The sequence below is a fragment of the Cricetulus griseus genome, chromosome 2 (genome assembly GCF_003668045.3).
Source record: "Cricetulus griseus strain 17A/GY chromosome 2, alternate assembly CriGri-PICRH-1.0, whole genome shotgun sequence".
In the NCBI taxonomy this organism is placed as follows: domain Eukaryota; kingdom Metazoa; phylum Chordata; class Mammalia; order Rodentia; family Cricetidae; genus Cricetulus; species Cricetulus griseus.
The window spans coordinates 178,020,584-178,036,153 of NC_048595.1; the positions used below are offsets into that span (position 1 = coordinate 178,020,584).

The window sequence follows — 15,570 nt, forward strand, 5'->3', positions numbered from 1 at the left end:
GGACTCTGGTGGGCTCCTCTCCACAAGCCAACCCAGCTCAAGTCTGGCTGTAGGCAGCAAGAAGTGGGGCAAGGAGGGTGACTCAGCTTAGCGGCTAAAGCCAGAGCACATGGCAAGGCAGGCAGGGGTGGGGATGGGGGTATGGACCATCTCTGTAAGCCCATGCTCTCCTTCCAAATACCACAGCAAGAAAAGCCTCGCTTCACATCTGGAAACCCAAGCACAAGGCCTAGGTGGTCACCCCACCACTTCCCAGGATGGGAGGAAATGAAACTGGCTTTTTTTTTTTTTTTTTTTTTTTTTTTTTGGTATGTGAGAGTTGGAGCAGAAGGCAAGGACCTGTCTGGAACAAACTGTCTCCACATTCTTGGACACACAGACCCAAACCTAAGAGATGGTCTTTTAGTGAGAAGCACCAAGTTTAATATTAAAATTTTTCCCTTTAAAAAAAGTACAGATAGGAAGCTTAACAGCATATAAAATAGCACTTCTGGTGTCTAAGTGGGTTATCGTGAGTCCTATGAGTACTTGTAAACCTAGGTGATTACATCTTTGGTACCGTTGTGAGCAGCTCTCCCCATCCTCCAGCAACCTCTGCTGCCCCAGGCAAGGGAACTGCCGGCCAGCAAGCCAGCATGGGAGAGCTCCCAGAGGGGCTGGCTTCTCCTTCCCTATTCCAGCCCACTCCTCACTCCCCAGGATCCTCCAATGCCCATTGGTTCAGGGTTGGTAAAGAGCCACTGCTGGATTTGGGCAGTGACAAAAACATCCCTGTACAGTGCTGCCTGAGGACAAGGGACAGCAGCCAATTGAGATGGCAATCCCCATGGCGTCTGCGTCTCATGCCCACCTCAAGCTTCTTGTCCTACACAGGACACATCTGCCTTCACTCTGGTTCATCATGTCCACACTCCTGATGACAGTGGCCTGGGGTGACCTAGCTTGCCTTTCTCTGCCACTCTTGCTGGCTCCAGATTTTATCATGGTATGAAAAGGGTCTCGTGGTCCTTCTGTGTCCTCAAGACAGCTGTAGGGGGTTTTCCTGGGACACTGACTGTTATGCCAAGTCAAGGTCTGTGCAATTGCACTTGGGGACCTGAAGGAGAGGCTCAGTTCCTGAATCCCCAGATGTGGTATCTGGAATCTTCCCAGAGTTCAGCCAGAAATGTGGCTTAGGGACTTGACCCCAGTCTGCCAGGATAAGTCCAAGCTCCTGGAACACTCTAGACTCGTAGTATTGACAGGGTACACAGTGTCAATGAGTCCAGCTTGCTTACTTTTCAAAGGGGAAAGAAAACTGGTACCCAGAGAGAACAAGGGAGTCTTCCAAGGTCTCATAGCAGGTCCAGTGCAGAGTCAGGGCTCCTACTGGTGCCTTCAGGAAGGCGTTTAGCATATGAAGGCATGGACTATGGGCCTGCAGACTCTGGTGGGCAGGTCAACGGAGAGTGATGAAGATGAAAGGCGTGGGTACCTCTTGTGGCCAGGTGTGTCCTGTGGGCTGCAGGCCAGAGCATCCTGTACTCAGCTCTGCCTTCTCCCCTAAGAGTGTTCATGAAGCATGGCTGGCCCCAGACCAGCTCGGGCCTGGGAAAGCTAAGACTGGCACCAGGGGAGGAGGGTTCTAATGAAATGGCCTTGTCCAAGGCTGGCCTCTGTTTGGCCAGGAGTCAGGCACCAGGTTCTTGCCAAGTTCTTGGGAAGATCAAAGTGGAGTGATCCAGCTGAGGGGCAACTGGCTACACAGGAGGACGTGAACACACCACTTTACACCCAGGACTCTCTCCAGGAATCTAGGTTCCATACCTGTCCAGGCCAAGCCCAACTCTTCCTCTTACATCTGGGGAAACGGAGTCCCCTGGAGGAGCCCTGGCTCAGAGTCTCATGGCTTTCCAGAAGCAGAGGCTCAGTTCCCACAGTTCTCTTGCCTCCTAAGCTAAATTGGTCCCTGGACCTTGAGTGCCACACACCAGGGGCCTTCTTCAAGGGGACAGCTGGTGGCAGTGCAGCAGCTGGAAGGCCAGGCCAGGCCAGGCCAGGCCAGGCTAGGCCAGGAGGGTTGGGTGCTAGGAGGCAAATGAGAGTTTCAGGTTGGGTGGGGTGGGGGCAGACCCTACAGGAAGCTGTCCTCTGCTTCAGCCAGAGGTCCCTGGCAACCTGAGCACTGTGGCTGCTCCAGCTCTGCCTCAGGCTCTGCCTCAGGCTCTGCCTGTGGTTCTTCTTGGAGATCCAGGGGGCTGTCGCAGGAGATGGTTGAGGAGGTGTTGACTTCATTCAAGGTGGAGCTAGAGGAAGGACACAGTCAGAAAGGAACTGGGGAGACCCCAGGAAGATAATAACAGCCTTGTCTAAGGTTTTCTGTGTATCAACTTTCCATACTGAGAGGCCTGCACCACAGGCGAGCACAGCTTAGAGAGTTATGTCATTGCTCCATAACACACAGCAAGGGAGCATGGAAGCTAGAACTTGAGAGCAGGGCCATCAGGCTCTTGAGTTTCTTTCTCATCTCCACTTGCCTTCAGGGCCTGTGAAGGCCTGCATGTACTGCTAGTTCCTATGGAGAAACTGAGGCTCACAGAGGCAAGCCCTGTCCATGTTTCACAATGACAGGCTAGAAATGGAAACCAGCATGTCTCCTGCCACTCCTCCGTGGGTTGAATCTTGATTTGGGGGAGCCCCCACTCCAGCCTGACAACTAGGAAGCAATAAGGCTCCCCTAGAGCCCACCCCACAATGGACTTGCCACAACCCAAGGCAGACCATGTGCCTCTTCCCCTGTCTGAGTTCTAAACTGAATTTGCAGCACCTCCACCTCCTACAAGCAGTGCTCCCTGGAGCGCTCTGGGCATGGCAGCCATGACCCACACTAACAGCTGGGGAATGTTAAATGTTTCCTCTCTGTCCTAGGGACTAACACAGTACCTGCAAAGGGTCTTGTGGCTACACCCTTAAAAGGAAGAGCTATCTTGCAAATGGGTTCCCAATCATCTTGTTTCATTCCAATCTGCCCTTCCTGCCTGCAGCTTCAAGAGCTGAATAAACTCCAGCCTCTGCTGGCCACTGGAAAGAGTTTGTCCTCACTCTAGCTAGATGTCACTCTTTCTGTAGCAAGTCCAGCACATACCCACAAACACACTCACAAACACATGCACTATACACATGAGTGCCTGGGACCAAAGGGTTAGGGTGATTACCTGGCAAGGCTGGGGGAACCCTCTAGGAGGCCCTCATCGGCAGCGTCAGGCTTGGGGTCAGGCAAGGGGATGATGTAGTCATTGTCACCCTCATTGGGTTGCACAGCAGTGTAGAGGACAGAGCTAGTGTCCAGGGGAGCTCGGAGGCTATGGAACCCTGGCAAGCGAGCTTGAGACCTCAGGATGGCTGGGTGGTCACTTCTCAGAAACTCCTCATCTACCTGCTGGTACTTCTGCTCCATAGGGCAGGGAGTAAAGGAAAAACATGGGTGTGAGATGGGCAACATCTTAGAGACCCTCTACCCCAGCTAGTACACAGAGACAGGGGTTCTATTTGAAGCTGCACCAGTGAGTTGCCTTCCTACCTGGTATCCCAAGACAAGGCAAATAAATGCTCAGAGTCGCCTAGGGAAGGGCAGGTAGCCAGCCAGCACCATGACCCTAACTCCTACCCCACTTCAGAGTAGACAGATATGGGCCTTTATCCCATTGTAGTCTCCCACAGCCTTCTGCTGGGAGACTGGGTCAGTGTCCCTTGCTGTGAAATAGTGGTGACTTCATTCTGCATTGATCTCCCTAGCACCACCCCCAGATAGGAAGAAGCAAGAAGCTGAGCTCAGGACAGACTTGATCCATTGGCCTCGCGTGAACCTGGGACAAGGTTTAAGTGTAGTTGCTGCCAGGGTTGAGGAGAGCCTGGGGTTGCTCACACTTCTGAGCAGCCCCAGTGTTGTCATGGTGCACAGGATTGACAATAGGGTTATCGACCGACTGACTGTACCTCCCTTGGTCAAATTCATCAGCTTCCACATCTTGGTTCTATTAAAATAAATTCATAGCTCTGGCCTGACTCTTTCTAGTACCAGCAAGGAAACTGAGGCCCAGCACGTGGGAAGAGTATTTCCTCCCAAATACCAGCACATCACTGCAAGTCCAGTGCACAGCGTTTGGACCAGAACTGTCTCCCACCCCGCCTTGTCTGTCTCCACATACCTTTTTATAACCCTCACCCAGCAGCCTCTCCAAGAGCAGCACCAGCTGGGAGAAAGGGGGTCGAGTCTCAAACTTCTCTTCCCAGCATTTCTGCATGATCTCATAGCTGAGGGAGGCAGAGAGAGGGTCAGAGTCTCTACCTTAGAGACATATAGTAGGGCTCAGAGTAAAGTGAAGGGGGAGATGCTGGGGAGGAGCGCCCTGGGGCCTTGTTAACACCATCATTGTTTCTCACCGATCCCTTGGGAAGTCTTTCCAGCTTCCCTCACCCACATGATTCTGTGTGGCCCAAAACACCACGGTGAGCATGTGACCTGAATTTGGTCAATAGGGACTTCCATCCTCCCAGAGCAGGCCTGGTTTTGATGGCATGTGACAAACTGAGCCCTTAAAGTTTAGTTCTGGGTGGGGCTGGAGAGATGGTTCAATGATTAAGAGCACTTGTTGCTTTTGCAGAATAGTTGGATTCAATTCCCAGCATGCACATGCTGGCTCACAGCTGTCTGTACCTCTAGTTCCAAAGGATCTGACACCCTTTTCTGATCTCTGAGGGCATCAGACATGAATGTGATGCACACACAGTCATGCAGGCAAAACACTCATACACTTAAAATTTTTAAAAGGTCAGCTCTGGGTCTTTGGCTGGAGTAATGCAAGCACTAAGATGTCAGGGTGGTGCTAACAGCAGCCACATGAGCAGGACAGGCTTGGATTTGAAACCAGCATTGAGAAAGTGAAAACCTTGACTGGGACAGAACTTCCGGATGGCACCGTCTTAAACACCTTGATCCAGTTCTAGCAGGACTTGTCTAACCTCTGAGCTAGAGCTGCATGCCCTCTGAACCCTCAAATTCCTCCCATGTATACAAGGTTCCACTCACATCTCATCAGAGGCATGAGCAGGCTGGGCCATGCGGTAGCCTCTCTTGATGGCATTGTAGAACTGGTCATTCATGGGCAGCTCTGGGTAAGGGGTACCACCTGTCATGGAACAGAGACAGGGACATTATTGTCTCAGGGTGTGGGAAGTGGCAGGGTGTCTTCTCAGGCAACTGACCTGGAGTGTATGAGAATGCAATGCCCTTGGCATTGGAAGTAGAGATGGGAATAGAGAAACAATAGATACACAAGCAGGGTTTGTGTCTATGTTGTTTTGTTTGCCAAAGATGGAGTCTTTGTGTGGTCCAAGCTGGCCTCGAACTTTCCATCTTCCTGACTTCCAAGTACTGGGATTACAGATTTTCATTATTATAGCTGGCTTTAAGCATGATTTTCGATATGTCTAACCTCTTTGATGCTTGGATGGGAAGACAGAGACCCAGAGTCAGCAAAGGACTTGCCAAAGCCATACAGTGGAAAGAGTGGCAGAGCCTGGACTTGCTCCTGAGTCCCTGCTCATGTTTCAGTGTCTGTCCCACAGTCCCTGCTTCGAGCCCCAGGAGCAATCAGGAGGGAGGTAGAAGCAAGAGGGTAGATGGTCTGGTGTATAGTTTGGGGCTGAGGGAAGAAGCGGCTCACCCAGTGTGAAGATCTCCCAGAGCAGGATCCCGAAAGACCACACATCGCTCAAGGTGGTGTAGAGGCTGTTGAAGATGCTCTCTGGGGCCATCCACTTCAGAGGCAGGAAGGTCTGCAGAGGCAAGACAGGCACTGAGTGCATGGAGAGGGCCTTACTGGCCAATCTCTCAGCCCCACCACACCTGGGAATCAGGAGACCCAGCAGCTCCCATACCAATTCCATCTCACTCCGCTCCAAGGCTCTAAGCACATTCCTGGCCAGAGTGCTGGGAAGGTGTTTCCTAACTCACGAGCTAGAGACACGGCAGCCGTGTTCCTGGGGGAAGCCCCTAGGGTGTGCTGTCCATAGAAGTGAGCAGCCATGGACATGTCCAGGAGCTCTCTTTGATCGCTGGTGTCCGCAGCCCTTCTATCCCTATCTTACCTATCTTACCACATCTTCTGGGTTCCTTCCTCTGCTCCTCTACCTCACATCTCTTAAAACAGGGCTGTTTATACTCCCTTCCCATTTACCCCAAACCCACTGTAGCTGGTTCATCTGCCCCTGCTGTGACAGTGGTCCTGACCCTCTCCCCGTCTCTCATCACTGTGCACAAAGCTAGCTTCCTTGTCCTGTCCCTGCTCATAGCTAGGCAGCATTGACATCTCTGCTGATAGGATAAGCCACCAGTGGCCCAATACTGAGCTGTAACCACATGGATCAGGGGAAATCTGTACCCAGGGTCAGAGGCACCCGGGGGCAACCCCATGGAGGGTGAAGGTACTCACACTGCCTTTGGAGATGTAGTTGGAGTCCCGCATGATATCTCGAGCCAGGCCAAAGTCACAGATCTTGACCAGCTTGCCTTCACAGATAAGCACATTCCTGGCTGCCAAGTCTCGATGAACACACTGGGTCAGAGAAGAGGGGAGCTGAGGCTAAGGGGCAACTGTGGGGGAAGACCCTCTGGGCCGGGGCTTTAGGAAAAACATGTGCCTGTCCAGGTGTGAGGTTTCTCAGTGTCTTGCCCACCAGAGGGTAGGGAGCTGTCTCACAGGGCCATAAATCTCACAGGGCTAGATGACCCCTCAAGCCACAATTCTGCCTTCCCCCATTAAGACCACACTTACGTTCTTAGAGGCCAAGAACTCCATGCCATTGGCCACCTGGTAGCTGAAGCCCACGAGGTCTGTGTAGCTAAGCACTGGTGACTCATTGATCAAGGTGACCCTATATGTCCTTTCAGGGGCTAGAGAGCACAGAGGGTTATGGGTTACTTTGTGTATACCATAGGCCTAAAAGACCCTGCCTTTAGGGTCTTCAGTACAAGTGGCTATAGATATTCCAAGTGTTCCCTTAGGAGAATGAGTTCTTAAGTGTCCAACCTAAACCTTTTCTGCTTTCACTGGCAAGAAAAGCCTTAGCTCCGAGGCCACTAGCTAAGGCTTGCCTGCCTGTTTCTCAGGACATTAGATGATCATGGGGCCAACTCAGAGCACATCTCTCTCCCTCAGGCCCTAGGAGGCCACCTTCATCTGGCTCTCCCCTTCTTACCAGCAGTGCACGTGCTTCTGGAACCAACAGGATTCGGGTCAGGGCTCCATTGCACGGCAGCACTGGGCAGGCAGCTAGCCTCAGCTTCCACATGTATGAAATGAGCTATCTTCCTCCCAGGATTGCTACAAGACTGAGGTCATTAAGAACTTTGAAAGGAAAGCATCACTGTGCATATGGGGTGAGCCTACACATGTGTGACTGCATCCACTTACCAGATGGGACATAGTTGTCGTAAGGGGCCATGTAGTTGGAGGACTCAATGTCTGCATACTTGACATCTCCTTTCATGGCCAGCATAGGCACGTAGTCCACAGATTCATCCTTGCTCATGTCCATGTAGCCACCATCGCTCTCCCCAGTCAGGGACAAGTGGCTGTAGGCGAGAGGATGAAGTCAGGCAAAGCCATGGATTTTTCTTCCCTCCTCCTCCTGACCCTTGCTCAGCTTGAGTCCATGGGGCTTTGTCATCTGTGGATTTCCTCAGCCACTATACCCACTGCCCTACAGTCTGCCACAATACAAATGACTGACTCAAACCCTTTCAACTAGCCTGTGTGGCTCTGACCTGGGCCCTGGGGTTGCCAGATCATATAAGGCCCAACATGTGTTCTCAGAGTTCACTCCTGGGAGTGATTACAGCAGCCAGGACCAGGGTCGTACCGGGGTCTAGAGAAGCCCCTTTCTGGGCCTTTCCAGCACCTTCCCTGCCTGCAGAGCTGGGAGATGCATAGTCTGTGGTGGTAACAAGGCCTCCACTGGACCCCTCAGGTGCAGCCCCAGCTCCCCAGGGAGTAGTGGAACCAAGCACACATATGCAAGGAAATGGGTCAGAGTGTTAGAGAGGATTTTCACATCCTTGTGTATACTTTCCAAAAAAAAGTTACTCTTCTTTTTGCTTTTTCAATCAACAAATAACAACAACGAAAATCAAAATAAGAGGGGCCAGAGAGATGGCTCAGCAGTTAAGAGCACTGACTGCTCTTCCAGAGGACCCGGGTTCAATTCCTAGCACCCACATGGCAGCTCACAGTTGTCTATAACTCCAGAACCCAACACCCTCACACAGACACACATGCGTGCAAAACACCAATAAAATAAAAATAAAAAAATTAGAAACAACAAACAGACAGACAGAAAATAAGAAATGTTCTTTTTGAAATAATCAGAAACAGGAGTTGAGTCACCTGTTGGGGCCTCGGGAGGCTGGCTTGTGGAGGTCAGGGAGCTAAGGCTGGGAGCATAGTTCTTAGCATCTTAAAGCCTAGCTCTCAGGTCATCGCTGTCTCTGCCATTATGTTCCTAAGGCATGACACTCATGACACAAGGATGACATGTGGGTTCAAGGAGTCACATCTACAAAAGGCTTAGGATGGAGCCTGTGTCACTGAGATCACACGGAAGTGACAGCTGTCCTCTGTCTCTAGCATCACTATTGACTGTCTGGCTATGGCCTTGGCTCCAGAAAAGCGACTCTGCCCCAGTGCACATACCCACATCTTTGGGTTTCTGGACAAGGAGTGCCCATATGCTCGGCAGGTACTAGTTGGGTGCTGCCTCCCTCATACCTGGGCACGGGGAGCCCTACTGGCAGGGCATTACTGTAGAGCTCAGCACTGGGTGGGCAGGGCTTGTTGGAGTGGCGCTGCAAGAAGGTGTGCTTGTTGCGGTGCAGGTAGTCCACCAGGTCACCATAGCGGCAGTATTCGGTGATAAGGTAGATGGGCCCTGCAGAAAGACAGGCTTAGGGACAGACTCTGGGGGAAGCCTCATTCTTCCCAGTATGGCCACAAGGCCACTAAAGAGTCTTGGGAGACATAGATGGCAAGACAGCAAAGAGGCTGGGTGCCTTACAAACCCAGGTCCTCTCCCTGTCCTCTGTGCCCCCAAGCTGCTAGGCTCACAGGGCCTTTCTTTGCCCATCTAGCCAGGGGCAAACAACACCCACCCTTGGGGTTGACATGAAGACCCCTGAGGTGATGCCTTTGAGGGCTCAGCATGTGTCAAGCCTAGGACATCAGTTGCTGCGGCTGTTTTCAGACTCTTGGATTCTGGTCTACATAAAGCAGGTAAACGTGACTGTCAGCACAATTTGCCAGTTACATTTGAGTTCAACGCACTTAAAGCCATCCAACAGATGAAAACAACACTTTTGAAATATGCTCATTGCAGACACGGACAACAGTCTGTGTGCAATGTACTTCTGTATTTAGACCAATTACACAATACCGAGGAAAATCCCAGATCTCACAACAGACAGCTGCAAATGGCAATAACTTCACTATTATTACTACGTCGGCAGCCCAATGGGTAACCAAAACCTCAAATAAACACAGTTGGGCAGTGCGGCTTCCAATACCCATGTGAACAAAACCTGGCTCCTGGTTAGCTCGCTGATGGGCTCAGCTGTCTCTGAGTTGTAGAAGCTGTTACTTTCTCACGGTTTTCAAAGAGTATTGTGAAAATACAAAAATGGAGGTTGGAGAGGCAGCCACCGGTTAAGAGTACTTGTTGCTCTCACGGAAGATGCTGGTTCCATACCTAGCACCTTCACGATGGCTCACAACCATTTGTAACTCCAGTTCCAGAGGATCTGATGCCCTCTTCTGACCTCCTCGGGCACCAGGCACGCACGCACACACATACACATACACACACACACACACACACACATACACACACACACACACACACACACAGGCAAATACCCACTCACATAAAATTTAAGAACCTAAAGAAAAAAAATATGTCTAGAGAGAATTGGGTTTGGAAGCTGCTGGAACTAGTGGCCCGAGGAATCTCTCTGCCACGAAGGTATCATGATTCTGAGCTTCTAAAACTGAGCCCGTCTGGGATGGCGAAGTAAAAGTGCTGGGCAGCAGATGTGTGGACACTCCAGAAAGGGTGTCCTTTGTTGGTGGACTGAGTGAGAACAGAAAAGAAGAGCTCTAGAGTCCCCTGGGGCATAGTTTGTGTACCTCCTTTGGTACAGGCTCCCAGCAGGTTGACAACGTTCAGGTGGGGTCCCAGGTGACTCATGATCTTCAACTCTGACATGAGGGCTTGCTTCTCACTGCTTCGGGCTGTCGCTGAGGAGGGAGAGGGTCTCAGCCTGAGTGGGCCACTGAGGCAGTATAGAGGCCCTACCAGGGCCTACTCTGGCTCCTCTGTCCCTCCCTCTTGTGGGACTAGTGTCCTAGAGTGGTGAAGACCTCATTGGAGCGGGGAGAAGGTGGGAGGAGGGGAGAGAAGGAGGAGGAATCTGAAGAGGTCACAGTGAGGAAGGGGCCTTTCTGTCCCACAAATTCAGGACCAGGCCCTTCAGAAGAAAGCAGATGTACAGGGAAGGGTGAGGCAGAGTGGGGCCCTGGGTGTGAGGAAGGGGTGGGCTGGCTCACATTTCAAGACTCACATTTCAGCATCTTGACGGCTACTTTCATGGTGGCCTGTGAGTGGCTCAGGCCATGAGCCGTGGCCTCCACCACCTGTCCGAAGGCCCCGGAGCCTAGAGTGCGTCCTAGGATGAACAGAAACCCTTAGCTCCCGGGAACTAGAAGCCTCGCCTCATCTTCCCACTCAGAATGGAGGACTATTCTCTCAGGTCATAGTCCACATCCCCCCTACCACCCCACTGTGCTCCCCCTCAGGAAGCTCCCATCCTTTGAGTCTCATCTAGCTCCTGCCTGCTGTCTGCCTTCCTGGAGTCCCTGGAAGACCTCTTGTCTCCTCAGGGAATCACAACTCCTCCACACCTGCCTCAGACTCCCCAGACTATCTCCAGTACTTCCTCTTTGGCCTGGAGGGATCCCATAGATCAGTCTTGGGTTCCTACGGCTTCCATGCTATCAGGGATCATCTTGTCTTCACCATATAGAAAGGATGCTGAAAGCCAGTGAAGGCAAGATATCAGCTCTGGCTGGGACTCAGCTAGTAGCAACCATGCTGGGAACAGATCTCAGGGTCCTCACTGGCACCGAAGACCTCTTAGGACTGACCGAGCACAAGCTGGTCCCGTGGCAGCTCCCAGGTTGAGTCATAAGGCAACTGCACAGGGTCCACGTAGATGTACTCATGACCATCAGAACTCACAGACTCAATCACCTTCCATCGGATCTCATAGCGTGGTTTCTGCAGGACAAGACCATGACCTCAGAGGCAGCTGGCACTAAGGGGCCTCAGCAGGTGGAAGGTGTGGCTGAGAAACTCTGAGGACAAAGCCTCGGGAGAACAGCTGTCAGGGTGGTCCTCACTCACTGGAACTGCTTCATCAGCTTCTCTCTGGCCCCAGTTACTCCTCAGATGGGAAGGGCAGGTTACCCAGGAAATGACAACGTACGGTAGGAAAGATGTCAAATGTGGTGGCCCCTCCCCATGTCGAGTCTGACTCTGTGGGGTCTCAAAGGGAGGTGGCCTTTGGATGTGGAAATCTTAGGATGCAGGAGTCACAGGACTGGAATCTTATAATGACAGGATGAAGGGGTGGGCACTAAAGTCCCAATTCAGAAATTGTAAGCATTTGAAGCTACAGAGTGGGAAAATGTCAGAATAGAACATTGAAACTTTAGATTTGTGGGGTCAGATTGCGTTCCAGTGACTCATGGGAGTCTGTGGATAAGAGCTGGAAGAATCATGGGGCCAGGATAGTCCACCCACAAAGTACCATTTGTCTCACGACTGGGTTGAACAGGAAGGACCTAGGCAGAGGAAAGAACAGGGGCCAGGAGTCCTGGACTACTGGCACCAGGCCCAGGTCAGCCAAGCCTGCTGTGGATGGAGGGAGATGGGGACCCAGTGTTGCTCTAAGTCAGCTCCCAAGTGAGCTCCACGTCGGGCCCTTCAGATATGCCAGATTGTGTGCTCTTCAGTGGAGACCACGAGGAAATATGGGTGCTACTTTGCACCTATAGGCTACAGGTGCTTACCTTCTGCCACAGCATGATAAGGATGATGAGAGAGATGACGGTGAGGACCACCAAGGCCAGGATGGCTGAGATCACCACCACTTTGAAGGGCAGGGCTGAACACAGAGCAAAGAACAGCCATAAGCAAACAGTGACTGGCAGCTGCTCTCCCCATCTCATTGTGGGCATCACAGATCCATTGGACTTGTTCCGCCTACACATAAGCCCTTATTGCCTAGATAGCTGGCCTCAGGGCCCACACTCTGGCCTTACCGGCAAGCCCCAGAGCCTCTCAATGACTCCCTGCTCAGATCTCAGCTGGGCTCAGGCTGGCCTCTGCATCATCCTGCCAGGCTATGAAAACCCTCTTCTTGTTCCTGAGCATTGCCCGTGCCTCTCACAGCATTCAGCACCCTGAGGACCAGGCCATGCCCTCCTCTCTTCCAAGCCCTGTTGGGCTGTTATGCCTGGGTCATAGATTTAAGTGCCATGTCTAACAAAATGGCCGAGGCACTCACTGGGTGGCTGCCCAAAGGAGCTGACTCTGATCTTCAGTGGCCTAATGAATCCACATCAGAAAGGCTTCTGTTCCTCCAGCCTGACCTTGAGGACCAGCTGGTGTGTCTGGTGGGGCAGTCATAGAGGGCACTGCCCAGGGCACTGAGGTGAACATGCAGGTCTCCCTGGGCTCCCTGAGCCCTGAGTCTTCTCTGGCCCAAGGCTCCAGCCTCCCTGCTACCCAGTCAGTCTGGATGAAGCCCCAGCCCCTGTCCTTCCCCGATTAGCAATAGCTGCTGTCTTCTGGGAACTTTCGTCTTCCTCCTATGTCCTCTTCCTGCCCTCCTCTGTTCCCCAGGGAGTCTTCCTCTGGCTTACTCCACATTCTTTCCTTCTTAGGGTCACTGACTGACATCTTTGTCCTCTCTTCACAACAGCCCCCACATCCTGGTCTTGCAAAGGGAGCCTGCACCCTCCAGGGACCCATCAGAGTCATCCCAGGTCTCTGTGTAATAGTACATGGTGTCCTGACCAGATGTCACACAATGACTTTCATTCTGCCTTTACTCAGGCCCAGAATGGGTCTCTATATGGCAGGCTGTGCACATTTTGTTGTGCCCACTTGCTCAGGGATATGTGTGCCTATAAGAGAGTGTGGGAGAAATGAGGGCATTTTATTTTAGATATTTATTTTATTTTTATGTATGTGTTTATGTGTGCAACTGTATTCCTGAATGCCATGTGTGGATGCTGATGGAAGACAGAAGAAAGCATTAAATCCATGGGATTTGGAGCTACAGGTGATCGTGAGCCCCCTGACATGGGTGCTGGGAATGGAACGCAGGTCCTTTGGAAGAGAAGCAAGCTCACTTAAGCTCTGAGGCGTCTCTCCAGCCCCAGTAAGGATATTTAAAAAGCTCACTCATCTTCTAAGGGCAGGTGACAGGTATGTACATAGACAAACATGTACAAGGCTGTGTGGGGCAGCCTGTGTGTATGAGTGTGTGTGTGTGTGTGTGTGTGTGTGTGTGTGTGTCTGTGTATGTACAAAATGTCTTTTGAAGCTCTGATTTCTCTGACTTCTGTATCCTATAGCCCCACTCCTTACCACTTCCTTCCCTATTACTCCCCCACCCCGCCCCAAATCCACATAGTTTGCTTCCAGACAGTTTGGTTTCCTTGAACTTCTCAGAACCCACTCCACCTCTAGGCTTTGGCACAGGCCTCCTTGGCTGCGACACCATGCCTTCACAGGCTAACACCTGGTCATCTTTCGGTATTTGATGTAAAACTTCTTTTTCCTGGGATATTTCCTCAATCCCAAGGTTAGCACAGGGCTCCTTCTGTCTCAGGGCTGCTCCCTGGAAGTAGTGTTCCAGTGTAGGCTGGCTCACTCCTCGTCTGCCTCCTCCCTCTGGACTGACCCACTGGCCTCTGTACCCTAGTGAGTTTGGGTCCCCATAACTTACTGAATAGGAAATAGGTGGATGATGAAGCATGCATACATGTGAAGGCATGGGTAAGTGGGAGATATGTACACACATCTGGACTCTGGCAAGCACTGTTCATATGTTGCACAATAACTGTACATATATGTGCAGCTGCTAATGTTTGTACATTGTCTGGAGGCGTATGTGTACAGAGTTGTGCTCAGTGCTTTTTTGTTTTTATATGTTGCAATTGTGTGAGTACAAATATGAACCATGCCAATGTTCACATTTGCACAGGAACTGTGCATGCATGATTTATGCACATGTAGGGGGTTTGTGCTCCCCACCTGTACATGCATACAGACATTCATTTTGTAGATTTACATGCAAGTCTTGGGTTTGGGCAGGCTTATACACACAGCTCACAAAAATATATCCTGCAGTTTTATATACATGGACAGCGTTGTGCATGCTTGAGCACATGCTAACACGAGTGTACTCAGGGGATTAGGCATCCTCAGCACAGATTGCATGTGCACATGAAGAGTGTACACCCGAGTCCCAAGATCAGCCTACTCATGTTCAGAGTTTACAGCATGCATCATGCATAACAGTTCATTTTCCACACTTGAGTCAATGCTTTTCATGTTTGTGCACTGGTGTCCACATCATATATTGTGTATGTGCATAAGGACATACTCTGGTGGGTTTTGTAATGTTACTATAGGCTTGTGAGCATGCTCACTTGATCCATTTTGGGCATGCAGGCACGGTAAAGCAGGATCAAGGAAGGAGTGAGAGGTCATCAGAGCCACCCAAGGCTGGGGCACTCACAATGTGGTACCACGGTGACCTCCTGCGAATCTCTGCCCATTGAGTTCTGCAGCATACAGCGTACTGACAATGGCTGATCCACATGACGCAGGCGCAGTGTGCTCACCACCTCATATTCCTGTTCTTCTTCCCAGAAAGTCACATTAGTCTCTAGCTGGTTCTCCTCCTTGGAACTGTTCCCCAAGGGTGTGGGTGACAGCTTTCGTGGACACCTGCCAGGAGACACAAGGAGATTGGCGTACAGTCTCGCTTAGTTCTCCCTCTGCATTTGGGGAAACTAAGTCTTAATTTCTATGACTGCTTGGTCCTTAAGTAGGTTCCTACTGTGTTGTCTAGAAGGACCAGCAGGGGGAGCTCCTACTCCAGAACTGAGACTCCTCAATGGCAAAATTCACTCATTTGACCCTCAGTGTGTCAGGCAAACCCTGAACTCTATCTACTACACTCAACTCTGGTCAGAGATATAGAACAACTACTGGATGAATTAGACCCCTCTGGGGGCCAAACCCTGCACCTTCCTGGGTTGAGGATGGCTCAGGGTCAGGGTAAGAAAAGGAGCAATTTAGGTTATGCATGGTATCTTCAGGAAGGCAGAGGACTGATCTAAGATGTGGCCTGGGCCTCTCAGCGGGGAGAGGTTGATCTAGGTTAGCCTACACTGGGTCATT

At 51.3% G+C, this 15,570-nt stretch overlaps 1 protein-coding gene across 2 annotated transcripts in view; it reads right to left on the minus strand.

The window, feature by feature from the left end:
- Window positions 1-395: 395 nt before the first annotated feature.
- Window positions 396-15,570, minus strand: part of Pdgfrb (platelet derived growth factor receptor beta) — a 36,352-nt gene continuing 21,177 nt past the window's right edge. For both annotated transcript variants that reach the window (XM_027402802.2, XM_027402803.1), the window contains 14 exons: window positions 14,903-15,114; window positions 12,162-12,256; window positions 11,235-11,367; window positions 10,652-10,756; window positions 10,218-10,328; window positions 8,808-8,967; window positions 7,455-7,615; window positions 6,816-6,934; window positions 6,474-6,596; window positions 5,706-5,817; window positions 5,069-5,168; window positions 4,188-4,293; window positions 3,195-3,427; window positions 396-2,285 (listed from right to left, as the gene is read on the minus strand). In XM_027402802.2, coding sequence (XP_027258603.1) covers window positions 2,114-2,285; window positions 3,195-3,427; window positions 4,188-4,293; window positions 5,069-5,168; window positions 5,706-5,817; window positions 6,474-6,596; window positions 6,816-6,934; window positions 7,455-7,615; window positions 8,808-8,967; window positions 10,218-10,328; window positions 10,652-10,756; window positions 11,235-11,367; window positions 12,162-12,256; window positions 14,903-15,114 — 1,942 coding nt within the window. In that variant the 3' untranslated portion in view covers window positions 396-2,113. The remainder of the gene's footprint in view (window positions 2,286-3,194; window positions 3,428-4,187; window positions 4,294-5,068; window positions 5,169-5,705; window positions 5,818-6,473; window positions 6,597-6,815; window positions 6,935-7,454; window positions 7,616-8,807; window positions 8,968-10,217; window positions 10,329-10,651; window positions 10,757-11,234; window positions 11,368-12,161; window positions 12,257-14,902; window positions 15,115-15,570) is intronic.